This window comes from Dipteris shenzhenensis, chromosome 2, assembly GCF_047967505.1.
Source record: "Dipteris shenzhenensis isolate YYH24624 ecotype China chromosome 2, Dip_SZ_1.0, whole genome shotgun sequence".
Classification (NCBI taxonomy): Eukaryota; Viridiplantae; Streptophyta; class Polypodiopsida; order Gleicheniales; family Dipteridaceae; genus Dipteris; species Dipteris shenzhenensis.
The window spans coordinates 25,499,179-25,516,432 of record NC_141597.1 but is presented as its reverse complement, the minus strand read 5'-3'; the positions used below and the strand labels follow the sequence as shown (position 1 = coordinate 25,516,432).

The 17,254-nt window shown below is 42.7% G+C and overlaps 1 protein-coding gene across 1 annotated transcript; it reads right to left on the bottom strand.

The window, feature by feature from the left end:
- Positions 1–253: 253 nt before the first annotated feature.
- Positions 254–14,902, bottom strand: LOC147904537 (uncharacterized). Its single transcript, XM_087387118.1, has 5 exons — positions 14,742–14,902; positions 14,344–14,386; positions 14,089–14,130; positions 13,742–14,009; positions 254–3,144 (listed from the first exon to the last, which is right to left on the bottom strand). Exons 1-5 carry the CDS (start codon positions 14,747–14,749, stop codon positions 2,663–2,665), a joined length of 843 nt encoding a protein of 280 aa, XP_087243244.1. The 5' UTR covers positions 14,750–14,902; the 3' UTR covers positions 254–2,662.
- Positions 14,903–17,254: the final 2,352 nt, after the last annotated feature.

Below are 17,254 nucleotides of genomic sequence, written 5' to 3'. Positions count from 1 at the left end.
AACAGCGGATTACCTGGTTCTTCATCCCTGGCTTCGCTCGCCAAAAACTGCTCTCTGATGATAAACCAACCAAACACTTTTCCCATAGTATGAGGATATCTTGTTTGACTATCTAGGATCGTTTGTCGATTACTCTCTTTGTAAAATAGTAAGCTAAGTGTCTTGACACTTCAAATGCTGTCTAAATATAGACAAAATGCTTTACATCCAAAAATCACAAACTCAACTAGAATAGTTTCATCTGATCACTCACTCTTATAACACCTTTTATGAAGAGACCATACTTGTCATCTTGAGCAAATGGAGGCACGGTAGGAAATTTCACCATGTACCACTACATCTCAAAATTCAGTGCCTCACATTATTCGGCTGACCAAATAGTGAAGGATGGCAACAAGCCATTACTTGCACTGTGTCCAAAATATGCATCTCGTAAATCAGGTATTGCAGAAGATAAGGTACCTATATTTGTGCCAGAAACAAGGGCACAAAACCCCTAACTGCATTCGCCCAAACCCCATACCATGGTCAGCATTAAAGAAACGGAGACTTCCAAGACATTTTAACCACCTTTTGTGATACTCGTTGATACATCAGCACAATATACTACCTAAAATGCCCCGAAAATGCACTCCGTGGACTTACACATAGATTTCTATAAGATTATCTGCTCACAAGAAGTGGATACTAGCACACCTGAAAATCAAAGGCTGTTTTACTTGAGCTCAGCTGACAACCCGCCTTAATACCACCTTTCATGTAGACACAAATCACATTACCTTCTACAAACATGAGGCACCGTAAGGAAACTTACCATGAACCATTGCATGACAGTGCTTCACGTTGTTTGTCAGACCAAACAGTAATCAATGGTAACACTGCCATTCCTTCCAGCATGACTAGAACATGCATCTTGTATACCAGGTGTTGAACAGAAGCCCGGACTACTTGTGCCAGAAACATGGGCACAAAACACTAATTGCATTGGCCCAAACCACACCATGGTCTGCAAGAAAGAAACCATACCACCCAGATATTGCAGTGGTAGTTCAAGCCACATTTACCACTCTTTTCCATCCTGACATCATTCTCCTCAATGGGCCAGCAAAATACATTACCTTTAGTCGCCAAAAATGCATTCTGGAGCTTATTCAAACATTCGTGTATGAAGACTATCTGCTCATAATGAGCAGATCCCACAAAATCAAAAAGAACTGCTTCAACATCATTTCAACTTCAAAAACATTTTGTCGAAGCATAAGACGCCTTACCTGGCTCCAAAGTTTCACCAAATACTATGACATGATATATACCTTGCAAATTCATTTCTTCGAACTCTGGCATATTAGCCTCTAATATCTCCTTCCTCCCTCCTGCTCCATGGATGAAGAACAAAAAGGCTTTCTTTGCAAGCAAAAAAAGGCACCTCGACTTAAAACCCATCTTTAGGCATGCCCCAAAATCATCAAACTCTAAGGACCTCGGTAAAGCCTAAATCCAAGAACATCTATTACCTGGTTCTGGAATCCCATTCATCTGCAAACTCTGTTCCTTTAAGTCCTACAGACTTCCTCTCTATAGTTCCATTTTAGTAACAAGTAGTGAAGGCTTGGTAATACTATGCCCATGTACAGAAAACAGTTTATTAACACGTAGCACAAAGGCACCAAGAGTCCCCACAGAAACTAAAGCTCTTCTTGGGGGGTTTCTATCCAATGACATGCAAAGAGGAACTAGCAGGAAAGCCAAAGCATAAAAAAGAGAAGCAATCCCTTTTCACCTGCAGGTTCTCTAAAACAGAAACCTCAACTGCAATGGCTAAGAAGAAAGCTTTCACCTTAATAGAAGATTCAATTATAGATTAGAACATTGGAATGTAGAGGCTAATAGACTCTGCGATAAACTGCACTGTTGATCCAACTCTTCCTGGAAAACCATTGGGGCATATTTTACCAAGATCTGATCTGAGATACAAGCTACTAGACTCTGTAATGAATGAATTTTGGCATGCAATGACTTATGTCCCTTTGAACTGGTGAAATTACACATAACAATCATGCATTGTATGTTAACACTTGAGTTAGCTTCTACCTGCAGAGACATTATAGGATGTATGATTGTCTCTGTCAAAGCTGTTCTCCCTGCGTGCATGCATGTGTGCGCACACATGCATACAGGAGGGGGAGAAATGAGATGAAATACTTGTACTGAAGTCGGCAAGAGACCTGTTAGGATCCATGAGAGAGAGAGAGAGAGAGAGAGGATAAAAAGAAGAAACCTACCTTTCACTTTATTTTGTTTCCCTCCAAAAGGTCAAAGGAAGAGCGACTACTCACATCCATAAAGTAAGTGACTGACCAGTAGTGCAACTAAAGACATGATGAAAAGCCTTGCATCTTCCAGCTTACCATAACATCCATAAAGAGAGAAAATTAACCTGTTCAGTTGAAGAGCTCAAGCCCATAAACACTTTCAAGTATGCAGATACCATTTTACCAGTGGCTGTCTAGCACAACCACCTTGAATAAAACCCTAGTTACCATACATAAAAACGCAATCCTTCGCCAAACCTGATTTGTGGCCTCCATACATGTGAAAAACAATTTCAAAACATCCTGAGATTCTAGAGATGTTATCAGATCGCAAATGAGAAGGGGTTTAGTCAGCTCCTGTAACCAGCAGGCGCCCCTGTAGGTGAGGGGCCATATGAACTGGATGTCGATAAACTGGGCCTGGGCGGACCTTGGAGATTTTGATCAAAGGAAAAATTACCTTGAGCCGTGGTCCCAGGTGGTGCAGCTCTAGAAGGCTGCTGTGAATTGAATACAGAATTAGGATTTGAAGCTGCAGTCGATGATACATTAGGCATTGGTTGAGAGTACCCACCTGAAGCCCCCATTACAGGAGCTGTGTAATTGTAGCTTCCAAAAGAATTACCAGGGGCTGTAGATTGCTGTTGGTAGAAACCAGAAGGCCCAGACATAGGTGGATTGGTCAGAGAACCATTAGCAATTGTTGAGGATGGAGTAGTTACCGGCCTTACCCCTGGAGGACCGGGAGGAGTCAGAGGGAGAGGTCTCGGTAAACCATTTGCTTGTGGTACTGCTCCTAAAGGTGGTCTAAACGTTGGAGGTTGAACATAGCCTGCACTTATCATACAGATGAGGATTCAGAACATGTAAAATAAATTTAAGAGTAAGGACCAAAGAAATTATAGATGGCTACAAGAAAACCAAACCAAAAAAGTGTATCTAACAAACAAGACAGTTCACAGCAAACAAGGTTTTCAATGCTGAATTAGATATTCAATCATCACATGAGGCGATTTCAATTAATTTCAAGGGATCATGCAGGTAAGAAAGCATTCTAGTATTGTACGATCCAGAAAAAGAATTTTTGAGTTAGAGACATACATAACAAAACCATTAAAGAAGCATGTCACATATCAACCTGATCTAAGGTAACAAACAAATGTGAGTTAATGCCAAATCAAATATTCAATCACTGCATGAAATTTCAGGGATCGCAAGGATCAGAAATGATAAGAGTCAAGGCTCATCATTCAAGCTCTCAACTTTCAAGGGCTGACCTCCTGATGCATCAATGTCTGAAAAGCCCTATGGTTTTTCCCCAAAAAAAAAAACAGATTGCCTTTGATTTTCATTACAATAATCCCATGTATCACCACAACTGAATTTCAAATTCTCAGATGTGATCTGTATGTGCTTTGTAGCCCCCTACAGATTAAAAGATGTCGTGAAACCAAAGTCCAAAATACTAAATACGACACTCCTTTGTTCTCTTGTCCTAACAGTCAAACAATCTGCTTCAGATAGTTGCCAACCAATGTCAGCGCATTGCAAAAGAAACTTAGGTCCCAAGTTATCACATAAAGTCATTCAAAACACATGTAACATAGCAGAAAAAGGGTGTAGGTTTTAAAAAAGGAACTATAGACACCACATGGGACACAAATAAGACCACATCCCCACGAGGACTGCATACCTGATTAATTTCCTCTATTAATCCGTGAACAAGATACAAAGTGGTGTCCAAACGTTGGAACAGAACAATCTGCAGACCTTAACTCTCAAAGCACATTCAAACTGGCATATACAATAGATCCTAGAATTTCTGGCTAGGAATACAAAAAAAGTCGAAAAATCTCATGAATCAGGTCATTGGAACACTATGAGAACAAAGCAAAATACCAAGAATCTCCAAACAAGGTTCTCTTCTCCAACAGATTCTTCAACCACAAACTTTCTGCAAGAAACTTCTCTCGAACCAAAATCTCAATGACAACTCAGGAAAACGTAACAGATCCAACCTCCTCCTCCAATATCTTCATAATGAAAAAAAGCCGTTTGTGGGTATAATAAAACAAATTGCAATTTCAGATATGAAGGGCGAGAAAGAAGGAGAAGAGGTCAGATGACTTGCACGCAAGGATCAATAGCAAGACATCCAGAGCAAAACATCAGATCAGATCAGATGTATGGTGTAGGGATTTGTAGGCTAGAATGAAGTAATAGAAAGACATCTACAGCAAATGCTAGATCAGATGAACACAGGAGTTGGTTGAAACTGAATCACAATTTTCCACAAGATAAATGTTGCTTCCATGCTGAGGATTTTCAGTAAGAGGGCCGAAAACTGCAACGATTTGTCTAACAAGCAATAGAACAGGATGCAAGCGACTGACATGAGCAGATGATATACCTAGATGAATCCAGGAACATTCCCAAACTCATCCTCTACTAAAAACACAACATAGTGCAGTTTCAATCTCACGATAGTCGCTCATAAGATTGAAAACCATAAACTCCATCATGTAGCAGGGACTAGCTACTATGACATCCCTACTGACGCCATCAGCGCCCAACAGTGGGTGTAGGCCATAGTATAAAAATATGCTCTCACACATACAAATCCACACACCCACACATACTTGAGCATCCATTTATACAAAGTCTTCATACTGAGTTTCTGTCCGCACTTGGAGGTGAAGGGCAGACTCAGCCATGACGAAGGCTAGCACTAAAGGAGAAGGCCAATCAAAAAGTAGTCCAAATTCTCTTCATTCAAGCTACAACTGCTTGTGAAGTCTAAACAATTTCATTTTAGTCTCTCCCAAATGAGCATCTAAATCTAGCTGATAACTCTAAAATCAGAGGTCCAGGACACGAAATGAGTAGTTTGTTCTTGAGATCTTAGTTTGTTCTTGAGATCTGCAAAAACAAAGAAGCAGTTTGTGACTCATAAAGGTACGGATAAAATTACATAGAATGGTGGATTCCTTAGATTTGGACCCTTTCTTATTCGACAGCAACATTATTTTCCTTTGCGCCATGATACCTCTCCCCATGCATAAAAATTACACCACGGATTCTAGGACTACTTTGACAACTTCTAATACTCATATCTCAAACTAGAAACATCATGTTAATCCCAACCTTATCCTAGTGTTCCCTGACTTTCTAGCCATCATTACCAGGCTCCCCAAGCCATTGAAGAATGGTGGCATGAAAAACCCATGGGTAGGCACTTTCAGCCTAACGTGAATGTTGATATAACAGACTCAGGCAAAGGTGAGTCTACGTACGACTCTAAGAGATTCTATATGGCTCTCGAAAAACCATCTCACATAAAAGCCTCGTATTACTAAAGCAAACATCATTATACGCGCTCATTTCCCACTAACTACCAGGAGCTCGCAAATTTGTGACCATGCTCTAGGCAGCATCTTGACACCAAGAAACCTGCATGAAATTTGAAATAAGTGCACAAAAATAAAGAACAAAAATAGCATATCAAAATGCTAAAGTGAAGATTCTTATGTCATATAATGCAATACGATGTGAAAATCCATTAATATAGACTTACCGTGAGGGGCACAATTTTTTAACTTAATAAGATACTTTCAAAAATTGCACTTCTGCTTATGCCATACAAAGTTCAGGATAAATAATTTCTACATCATCCTGCAATTCTAGTGGCTTTTCTGTAACTGGAGTATCTAGCACAAGAACTTCATAATACCCTAATTACTGACATAAAAAGCATTGTATAGCTAAATTGGATCGAGAGTAGCATGATTTATCTTCTCTAAATTCTGGAAAGGGCCATCATACCATAAAGAAGCCTTTTTACATACACACACACAGTACAGATACCCATACAAGTTTTCAAATTTTAGAGGTATTCATCAGCCTTCCTTGACCTCCATCGCCAACTTGATTGATAGCTAGCATTCCTATGATTGGTGTTGTCTCGAGTTTTTATATGCAGCTCAAGATTCTCTATGACAGATCTGCAGCAAATTTTTCATCTCTCATACGAACCAAATGAAAAATCATAAATTCACTGAATACAATCTCAACTGAAGCTCTTCCTGTCAAAGAATGCCTGGTGCTATTGTATGTAAACTCGAGTGTTGTTAGATGCTTCCCCATAACATCTAATGGCAATGTACATAACTTTGAAGAAGCGAACATAACATCTTCTTTACTGCCTTGCACCTGTCTGAATGAAGAAACTCCAATTTTGTACCTAGATTATCAAACAAATTCTTCCAAAAGTTGAACCTGAACATGTTGCCCCTATCTAATACAATAGACTTTGGAACAGCTAATAAGATAGACCTAGGAACACAATCTATGTGTGCTGGGTTTTGAGTTAAAGGTGTAAACTCATCACCTTGTTCTTGGATGGTCTCATTTCTTCTTTCATTCCGAAAGGAGAACTCCTTATCAAGAGGTTCTCAAAGGAGAGACTGCTGTAAATCTATTTGTGGGTTATCATACTCAAGATGTGTGTAACTCTCACCTAATCCATTCTCTTCAAAAGGGGGTAAAGGTGTTCTTTCTCTCTCTCTCCTTCGGGTAATGGAGGAAAAGGAATAAGTTCATTGTTATATCTACAAATGCAACAAACACACACTCAGAAATAACAGCAAGTATAGATGGAGAGAGAGAGAGTATATTCATCCACTGGATGATGGGCAGAAAATGGCTCCAAGGGAGCAATACAAGTCACAGCAGGGTGCTGGAGAAAACTGATGAACTCTCTCTCACAAAACTGTCCCAGATCTGAGTTGGAGAAGGGCTTTCTGTAATGCACTGGATGCTGGGCTGAATGCAAAAGTGGGCCTTTTATAGGCTCTGCCTAGGCCCCTTCAAATGACCGACCAGCAGGGTCGGTTACCTTGTCTGGTGGCCGACCATACGGGCCCTATAAACCGACCAAGGTTGGCCCTGGTCGGTGGCCCTGGTTGGGCCGACTTGGCCAGCCACATGCCCCTATATAAGGGTGCCCTGACGGCCAGTCTGTGCTGCTACTGGCGCCTCCATGTGAGGCCTAGAGCCCCCTCATACCTGCTGTTGCAGGCTGCGACCAGCCCTCTGATGCCTGCCTAGGTCTCTCCCCGGCCCTACCACCTCTCACTGCCCCTTGTCCCCTCAAATCGAGGGCTCACAGGTGGGCACAGTGAGATTCTAACACCCCCCCTCAATGTCACAACTGTGGGCCAATCCCCATACGTCTGATGAGGTGCTCCATCTGTTCTCGAAGAAGTGCCTTCGTGAAGAGGTTGGACAAGTCGTCGGCGATCGAGCAGTACATGAGCTCGATCACGTCGTCGATGATGAGCTCTCGAACAAAGTGGTAATGAACTTCGATGTGCTTGGTCCGCGCATGGAACACTGGATTCTTGGCAATGGCTATGCAACTCTGATTGTCGCACATCAGTACTATTGCGTCGTCCTGGCTCACGTCCATGTCCTCCAAAATCCACCTCGACCACAGTGTCTCACAAGCTACTGTACATGCGGCTCTGTACTCTGCCTTGGTAGATGAAAGGGCCACTGTGGGTTGCTTCTAGCTCAGCCAAGAGATGGCACCAGATGCAAGTAAGAAGCAATACCCTGTTGTTGATCTTCTAGTGTCAGCATCACCCGCCCAATCACTATCACAAAACCCGCCTAGTTCGATGCCTTTGGTGTAGGTGATCCCGTAGGTGCAAGTACCCTTTAGATACCTCAACACCCGTAAACCTGCATCCCAATGACTCTTCCTGGGAGAAGCAGAGAACTGGCATAATAGCCCAACTGCATAACAAATATCAGCTCGAGTATTGGTAAGGTAAAGCAAGCTTCCTACCAATCGTCGGTACAAAGGAGTATCGACCGGCTGAGATGTGTCGTGAACACTTAGCTTGAGTCCGTCCTCCATGGGAGTTACTGCTGTCCTAAAATCCTCCATCTGGAATCTCTTCAGAAGTTCTCTGCAATATTTCTCCTATGAAATGAAGATCCTATCTTTGGCCTGCTTCACTTCTATCCCAAGGAAGTAGTGTAATAACCCAAGGTCAGTCATCTCAAACTCAGTCATGAGTAGCTCCTTGACCTGGGAAATCTTCTTGACCTAGTCACCTGTCAAGATAAGATCATCAACATAGAGGATGAATACCAATCGCAACCCCTTCTCAATGAACAAGTAGAGGTTTGCCTCAGAAGGGCTCCGACTTAGCCCTATCTTCTGAAAGAATACATCTATCCTTTGGTACCAAGCTCTGGGGGCCTGTTTCAGCCCGTATAACGCCTTCTTCAACCTGCAAACCTTTAATGGGGGCCCTGGATCTTGAAAGCCCTGTGGCTGCTCTACGTACACCTCCTCCTCCAGGGTTCCATTAAGGAATGCGGACTTCACGTCCATTTGAAAAAAAAGGCCAATGGAATTGGGCAGCAAGGGCAATCACTGTCCGGATAGTAACCATGTGAGCTGTGGGAGTAAAAGTTTCATCAAAATCCATGCCTTCAGTCTAAGCAAAACCTTTGACCACTAATCTTGCTTTGTACTTATCCAGGCTGCCGTCTGATTTGAATTTAGGTTTGTATACCCACTTAGTGCCGATGACTTTCCAAATTCCATCGCGGAGGCCTGGTCACTAAGTCCCAAATATTGTTCTTCAGGATAGCATCCATCTCTGCCTGCATGGCAACCTGCCATTCTGGATTGTCCTTTGCCTCCTCGAAGGACCTTGGCTCTTCAAGCTGAGCCACCAACGCAAAGTTCATGGATGGGGTCTTCTTAAGACGTTGGGACCGACGTAATCCGAAACTGCTACTCTCGGGTATATCGGTGACCCGAGAGTCTTCCAATGTTCTTAGGTACCATTGCGGCACAGCGGGAGGAGGAACTGGAACTGCTTCTAGAACATCCTGCTCTTCCTCAGTACCTTGTGGAACATCAACTTCCGATTTCGCCACCTCTTGGATGGTCAACCTGAGGCGGGGTGGGTTCGGGGATTGAACAATCTCCTCCTCCTCAACCTGAGGCTCCTCCTGGGGTTCAGATTCCTTTTCCTCAAAGATGACATCCCAACTGATAAGGATCTGCTTCTTTACTGGGTCGAAGAGTCGATAGGCCTTGGATTCTTCGCTATACCCAACAAAGATACATTTTCTACTCCGAGAATCAAGCTTGGTCCTCTCATAAAATGCCTCATATGGAGTCTCGTCCTTGACGGCCTTTGTCTTGGTCCTGTTGAGGATGTGTGCTGCTATATTGACAGCTTCACTCCAATAGGCTTTAGAAAGGTTCCTTTCTCGTATCATAGCAAGCCCCGTCTCCGTGGTGGTTCTGTGCTTCCTCTCGACTACCCCGTTCTGCTGAGATGTACGTGCTGTGGTGAGTTGTCGCTTAATCCCATGCTTGCGACAAAATGTGTTGAACTCATTGGAGGTAAATTCTCCCCCCCTGTCTGTACGGAACATCTTGACATTCTCCCTTGTCTCATTTTCAACTCTGGCCTTCCAGTCCTTGAATTTCTTGAAAGCCTGTGACTTTTTAGCCAAGCAATACACCCAGGTCATTCTACTGAAATCATCCACAAAGAGAAGTGAGTACCTAGATCTTGCCCACGATGCTGTGGACATTGGGCCACAAATGTCAGCATGAACCAACTCAAGTGGTTTGCTGGCCCGAAACGAGGTCTCTTGTGGGAACTTGTCCCTGTGCTGCTTGCCTTCTAGACACCATCATTGCCTGTAATGGGTGGAAGTCCATCCACCATCTTCGACTTTGACATTTCAGCCAAGGTTCCATCATTGACGTGACCGAAGTGCTCATGCCAAAGTTTGAACTTTACGTTGTCTCCATGAACCAACATTGCACTGAGGCGGTACAGTCCGTTTTCTTCGATTCCTTGGGCCACCATCTGTCCATTTGCTTTGGATGTCACGGTGACCTTGCTGTCCTCAAAGAGAACTGACATGTTGTTCTTGTCCATCTGACTTACAGACAGTAAGTTCTTGCAAAGGTTGGGTACATAAAGTACTCCAGAGATATCCTTCTCCTCTCCCGCGGTCGTAATGAAAGGAATGCTACCAATGCCCTTCACAAAACATGTCCGGCTATCCCCGAATCACAAACTCATAAAAAGCAGTTGAAATGGCAGAAATCATATGCTTTATGCACCTGATGCTGACATTCAAATAAAAGTTTCCATAATTTTCTGTGTAAACATAGAAGCCACTGTCACCAACTCAGAGGAGATCTAGAAATTTACCAGAAGGGGCTGTTGAAAGACAAAGGGGCTGGCCGCTGTATAAGAGGAAGTCTTACATTTAGACCATACAATAGATATAGCAGGATCAAGATTAGGGTACATTGGACTACTATGCATTAGGCCAATCAGTGAATATTCACACCTTCTCATCCATGAGATGCCCAAACGGCTCCCCATCCATAAGATGCCTACCCATCTCATCCATACGATGCCTACCCATAAGATGTATAAGAGGAAGTCTTACATTTAGACCATACGACAGATATAGCGGGATCAAGATTAGGGTACATTGGACTACTATGCATTAGGCCAATCTGTGAATCTTCACACCTTCTCATTCATGAGATGCCCACCCGGCTCCCCATCCATAAGATGCCTACACAGAATGGCGATGAAGCAGCGTGTGGATCACCTCATTGAGGGGAAGGTGTGAAGATTGAGCAGTGGCCCAATGTACCCCCGTCTTGATCTCAATGTAAGAATCTCAAGGTGTATATCTAAGGCTTCCTCGTGTAAATCCCTGTCCTTTGTCGCTTCCTCTTCACCCATTTCATTTGGCCACTTCATCCATTTGATTTGTAAACCTCTCCACCCATTCAATCTGTAGGTCATGCCCAGGATGTAAAAGTTTCCTCAGCATATTGAATTGCCTGTAGAAGAGACCATGTTTTGCATGATCCATGGTCATGAGCAGTTAATTAGACTTCATGACTCCTAATTTTTTAAGCCTATTCTCATTAAATCCTTTACAAAGAATGGTTGCCAACGAATGTTTCTACACTGATCCGAGAGTTGAGTTTGTAAGCTTTTTTTCATCTAATGCTAACATGATGATTTTGTTTTCCATAGGCTAACATAGGCTCAATCAAATTCTACTTTGCGACTATTCACAATCTACCATGTCAGAGTATCCATGAAGATTTCCTTAAGAATTCCTGTTAAGATGTGTGTAAGTTCTAGCAGTTGAAGATAAGAACAAAATCCAAGAGGGTTTTCAGGCAATCTTGCTGAATGGTTTTGATTGGTTCTGTCCTTTTTTTACCTCACCATCTCATTAGCCCCAGGTCTCCTACCTCAAAGCTCTTGAGCTTTGCTGTCTTTTACTTGCCCTAATTGCTCATGCCATTTTTCCACCCTGTAAGAATTTTCAAACCTCCTACTACTACTGCCATTGACATCCAAGACCTTGCTGCTCATGCTCTTACCACTTTATGGTTATTTCATATTTCATTTATTGTTGCATTGCACGACTGAGATCAGACGACCCATTATCTTTTGTATGTAGCACTCTTAGTGTCCAGTGATTGTGAAAAGTGGGGCTCGGCTGTAGCAGAGAGTTTACAATAAATAAAATTGGCGGGTGTACTTGTGGTATTAAATTTCAAAAATGTTGTTTTTAGCTATTTTCACAATCAGGTAAACTGAAGTCTCAAATTAGAGTATTGGAATTGTGAATATTTGGAATCAATTTAATTAAGAGGCTAGAGCATGATCTGAATCCAGATTTTAGGTTTTCAATTGTTATTCACTGTGAGCTTGAAACTAAGTATTATAACCTCTTGAAGATGAAATCTCAGGTTCCTCTTGGTCATGAGTGCAGAGCTGACCCAACTTGAGGTTTCAGAGGGGAGCGCCAGAGGCTCCATAAGGTGCACTGAAATTTACCTAAAGGCTAAGCTTCCTGAATGTCATGGTAATATTAGTGAAAAACTGGTCTGCGGTCCAAGTAATGCATCTGTGTTTTATTAGTGAGAATCTGTCCTTTGGCTCTGGAGAAATAATAGTGATATGAGGGATCAATGATAGACCCTTGATCAATGCAAAGATCTTTTGATCTCATCTTTTGATCTTTGCATTAATAGATCCAAGGGAGGAGATCAAAGGAGGAACCGCTTTAATCTTGTCCATGGATTTGCAAGAGAATCTAAGAAAGGATATCAACAGAGAAGGCACTTCAATCTCAGCCATCGATTATGTGCCAAGATCTCAGCACTTCACTAGGCGCCAAGATTCCCATTATGTGCAAAGCTCTCAGCTCTCCATTAGGCGCCTTGATCTCCACCCTCCATCATGTGCTTAAGCTTAATCTCAGCCCTTCACTTGAGGGTGTAAGATAAAATGCAGCTCCGCAATCCTATGCATGTCAAGTTTTGTAAAAGGAATGTTTTAAAGCAAATATGCCTTCTGCAATATGGTAAATGCATTAACGCAAAAAGAATATCCCTTCTGCTCTAGTCTCTATGTAGGGTAGAATCATTCGAATGGATCCTCCCTCCTATGCGTGATGGAGTTTATGGTTTTCAACCTACATCATGACCCAATGGACATGACAGATTTGTCCACTTCCTCTCACATCAGGGTTGCATGAATACGTTGGGCACATAAAACATCCAAACCATGAATGCTTGTAAACAGTTATCAACCATCCCTTAACACACACTGCTAGCCACTGCTATCTTTGTTAAGTTCTGTAGTCCCACAGGCCACAAACAGCCTCTAGAGGAGTCTCTCTCTCTCTCTCTCCAATCAAACACACATACCTACACTTGGAAGTACCCTTGAGTCCAACTCCACCAACCCATTGAACGCATGGACCACCAGGGTCAATTGATAATGATATTCATATTGAGTATTGAATTAACGCAAGCATATGTTCTCCCCAGGAAAGTGCATGTTACATGTACTAAAGCACTTGTTCCTGCCAATCTACAATTGCCCTGTAGGGCAAAACGGTGTAACCATTTTCAATATGAGAGAAGCAAAAAACAACTCAAGGTGTGCTCATGGAAAGGTATTCAAACCATCCAATCACTTCATAACCCTCAGACACAACTTGGAATTCCTTTGATTTCCACTCCAGCACATTAGATCAGCATGCCAATCAAATGAATTGACCACCATTGGTGAGTATTGAAAACTTGCCCTCAAAAATTTACCGTTTCAGCATAATGAGGACAGCACATCAGCATGTCTTGCAAATTGAACTTTTAATATCATAAAGCCACTGATGATTCCAGTTATAACGCCCAAGTATTTCACCAACAACGAACCTAGAATTAAGTTGAACATGAAGATTTACGTCTTGTATACCGACACCTCATTGATGTTTGAATCTGGCTATCAGGTGTAGCTTCTGTTGAGCATACCTGCAGTGGCTTCTAATCACCATACCTGAACTTGTACCTGTTGGACGAGGTAAAACAGGGGGACGTAAGAGTGGACCACTTGCCGCTGGACTAGACCCTGGTACAGGCAGTGAGGGAGGAGGTAGGACAGGCGCTGCAAGAGGAGGCCTGTATGGGCCCGATTGCAATGCATATGCTGCACCGAGTTGCTGTTGAAAGGCTGCTGTTTGTCCAAGGTGCTCCTTGACTTTCTGATCTATAAGACTCTGTGTCTGCTGCTCTTCGAATTGTTGATAGTAGCTGCGGACATTGGCCTGATTGTACACGCAATCTTTAGCAAGAGATTCATAGAAACAAGAAAATCTGAGAGGGAGCACATGTATTCCAACACACCTTGTGCTTATATCCCTGGTTGTGCTGTTTCCTCACAGATGGCTGCAAGAACGTTGGACAAGGCAAAAGAAGGTCGTGAGAAACTTCATATACACACGATTCAAAAAGGCATTCAGCTGTATTGTAGGTTACTCGGCTCCGTTCCAACGAGTGTTTTGTTAGATGATGACAGGCACGGTCTCAAGCAGCGTAATGTGAATATTCACATGCTTTCAGCGATCAAAATCCACCTCAATAAAATACGAGTCCACTTACGGAATCGTGAGTGAGGTAGGTATCGCAGTAGTCGCAGTAATACCTGTTGTGGAAAGACAAATGACCAAATCTGAGGGGAAAACTAAAATGGAAAAACACAAGAAAAGCTTGAGCCAGTATTCTAACTTGATCTCAGATAAAGACACGAACCACACGAAGGAATCATCTTGATATACAAGGACAGTGCAATTTACTTGCCACTCTCTCTCTCTCTCTCTCTCTCTCTCTCTCTCTCTCTCGTATAAAGAAAGCATTTCCTGCTATCCAATAACTACAGACAGGATTCTTTGCTTATAGTAAAAGTATGCGATCGCAAAACAACACCACATTTCTATAAGATTAAAGAAACGTACTGAAAAGATCTGTAAAATCTAATGAAAGCAGGAGGCTGTGCTCACCTAGGCATGGTGCACCACCCTAATTCTCCTGCTAGAAACGCGCGCTGGTGAGAGTGACAAAGCCAAGGATTGCCTCAGACTGTGTATGTCTCGGTCAACCTTGGTCGTTGACCTTCGATTAACCTGGTCCGCAATAAGATTTTTGGCCTGCCTAGGTCATAGTAATGAAACCGTTTTCAAAGTTTCGAATTTTGGCCATCCGTCTTGGGCAAGCGCCAATAGTGTCCAGCATAGTTGGTGTTCTAATTTGGATAGTTGCCGGTCGCAGAGGACGTACATGCAGTTGAGCGCCTCTATAAAGGAGTTCATAGCATCGGCGCTATCCCAAGACGTTGCTGAGCATCAAAGAAGAGCTTTCTAGTCTAGCGTTTGAAGGCATTACAAGCAGTGTTTATCGATATTTGTCGAGTAAGCGCTACGCGTAGGCAAAAAGGCATAAGGTATCTTGAGTATTTTATCATTTTATAACTGTTATATACCTCGCAGGCTTGGAGGGAGTAGTAGAGTCAATGGACATAGGGAGTGGGACCTTTGGAAAACGTACCACCCAGTTAATCGCTCCACAATCGAATTTCTCCTGTATTTTGCATTTCGTATTCTCTTTCTAGATTCATTAATTTTCTTAGTCCTAATTCTTGTGAATTCCTTTGGGTGTGCTATCAGTGACGTCGTGGGACGGTGTGTTCTTTGGCAAAATTGAAGAAATTCGAATCAAACAAAGGGTCGTCCTGTGCTGACGATGCCAATTCCTTGGACGCGGAGCACGCGTGCGAGTCGACCCAACCGGACGCAGGTCTGCGATAAATTTTTGGTCTAGCAAATAATATGACCAACAGGTGCAACTCTTTGTTTTTTCATCAGTACATGGAATCACAAGCACATATAAATAGCTTGCATCCCTAACTTCTATATCAATATGTATCCAGGTAAGTGCAGTTCTACGTTTTTCCAACTGGAACAGCCCCCTCGTTGAGTTTCAATGTGGTAAATGTTCAAGCTCTCATGTAAGCCGTGACCCGGCTCGACCATTCTACTATACATGCAGCAGCCTGCAAGACATGTCCTCAATTCCCTCTTTGAAAGGCCGCATTGTACTGCGCAATGGTTCAGAGGTTGATGTCAAGCTTCATGGTGCTCACACGAAGGTCATTGGATTATGCCCCTCATTCATGGAGTACCACAGTCACAGCGTAGCCACTACATGCAATTTGTTGATGGGCTGTCACCCCTGAGAGCAATTCACAATAAATAGCGTTAGATTCATCACCACATTTCAATGACATGCGTAGGCATACCAATTGCTTCAGCTCATCTTATAGGATATAAACCAATGTTCAACTCCGATATGGAATCTCTATTGAACTAGCGCAAGAATATACATACATTAGGGTGGGAATACAACCTCTTGTGTTGCACGGTGATGCTGATTTACTCTTCATATTGTTGTCTAATTATGGACTTTCAACATTACACAGATTTCTTGCTGTTGATGGTCTTCGATTCCAAGTGCGCAATGATTTGTATCTTGTCTTGCGATGCATCGAGTTTTTCGACACAGTAGCAATGCTTACTCATCTGAAAAAGGGCTAGCCCAAGTGCTTGCGAACACACTTTTCGAAGAAACGCTCCAATAGATGTGCGCAAACACACAAACAAAGAAACGTCTCAATGAACTATTGCCCCACACACCCACACTGCAACTGCATCTCTAGCTAACAATGTGATGTGGGATGACGAGTCATCTCCACATACATACATACAGCTCGTGGGCTAGACATCCTATATAAGCACATCTCCACATCAACTTTTGAAAGAGCAATGCCTTGGCACAAGCTCAAAATACCATCATGCAAGCATGTAGAAAGTGACATCCTAACCAAGGATATTCGATTCAAAGCTAAAGAAGGTGCCTTCCATGTGTACATCCATTCTAGAACAACAAGACATCGCCCTCGCAAAATTGCATCCATTACACATTGCATTTGCTCCCTTTGCCTACAACAGTTAAGGAAACTTTAAATCCCAAAATTCTATTTGAGGAACATGGTGATGCCAGCTAAAACAAGCCAGCTAAATAGGGTGGAAGAAAGGCTTGTAGCAATAAGACTACCCAAGAAGGCGAGGGCATTTCCAGTATAGCTAATGAGAACTTCAACTTGGGCTTTGGAAATGAATTTGCACAGGATCAAGAGGGCAAGACATGGCCATCAACACCTCTGACACTCTATGCTGGCAAACAGTGAATACTATAAGCTAGGTTGAAAGCTGAATTGTGAGTAGCAATCCTAGAAGACATCATGTTGGAAAAAATTATTGACCCTCCAACGCAGTTGCATCTTCTCCTTTCCAAGGAGGCGGGGACTAGGAAATCTTTCATGCTTTTACTACTAGTCTAAGCACTGCTTTGCTTGCCTGGACTATAAGCATCGACTTGCCCAGTGCTCGCTTTTACATTGGAAGAGCCGCCCACGCTTTCCAGACACCGTAAACATTGACTTTCCAATGCTTTGCTT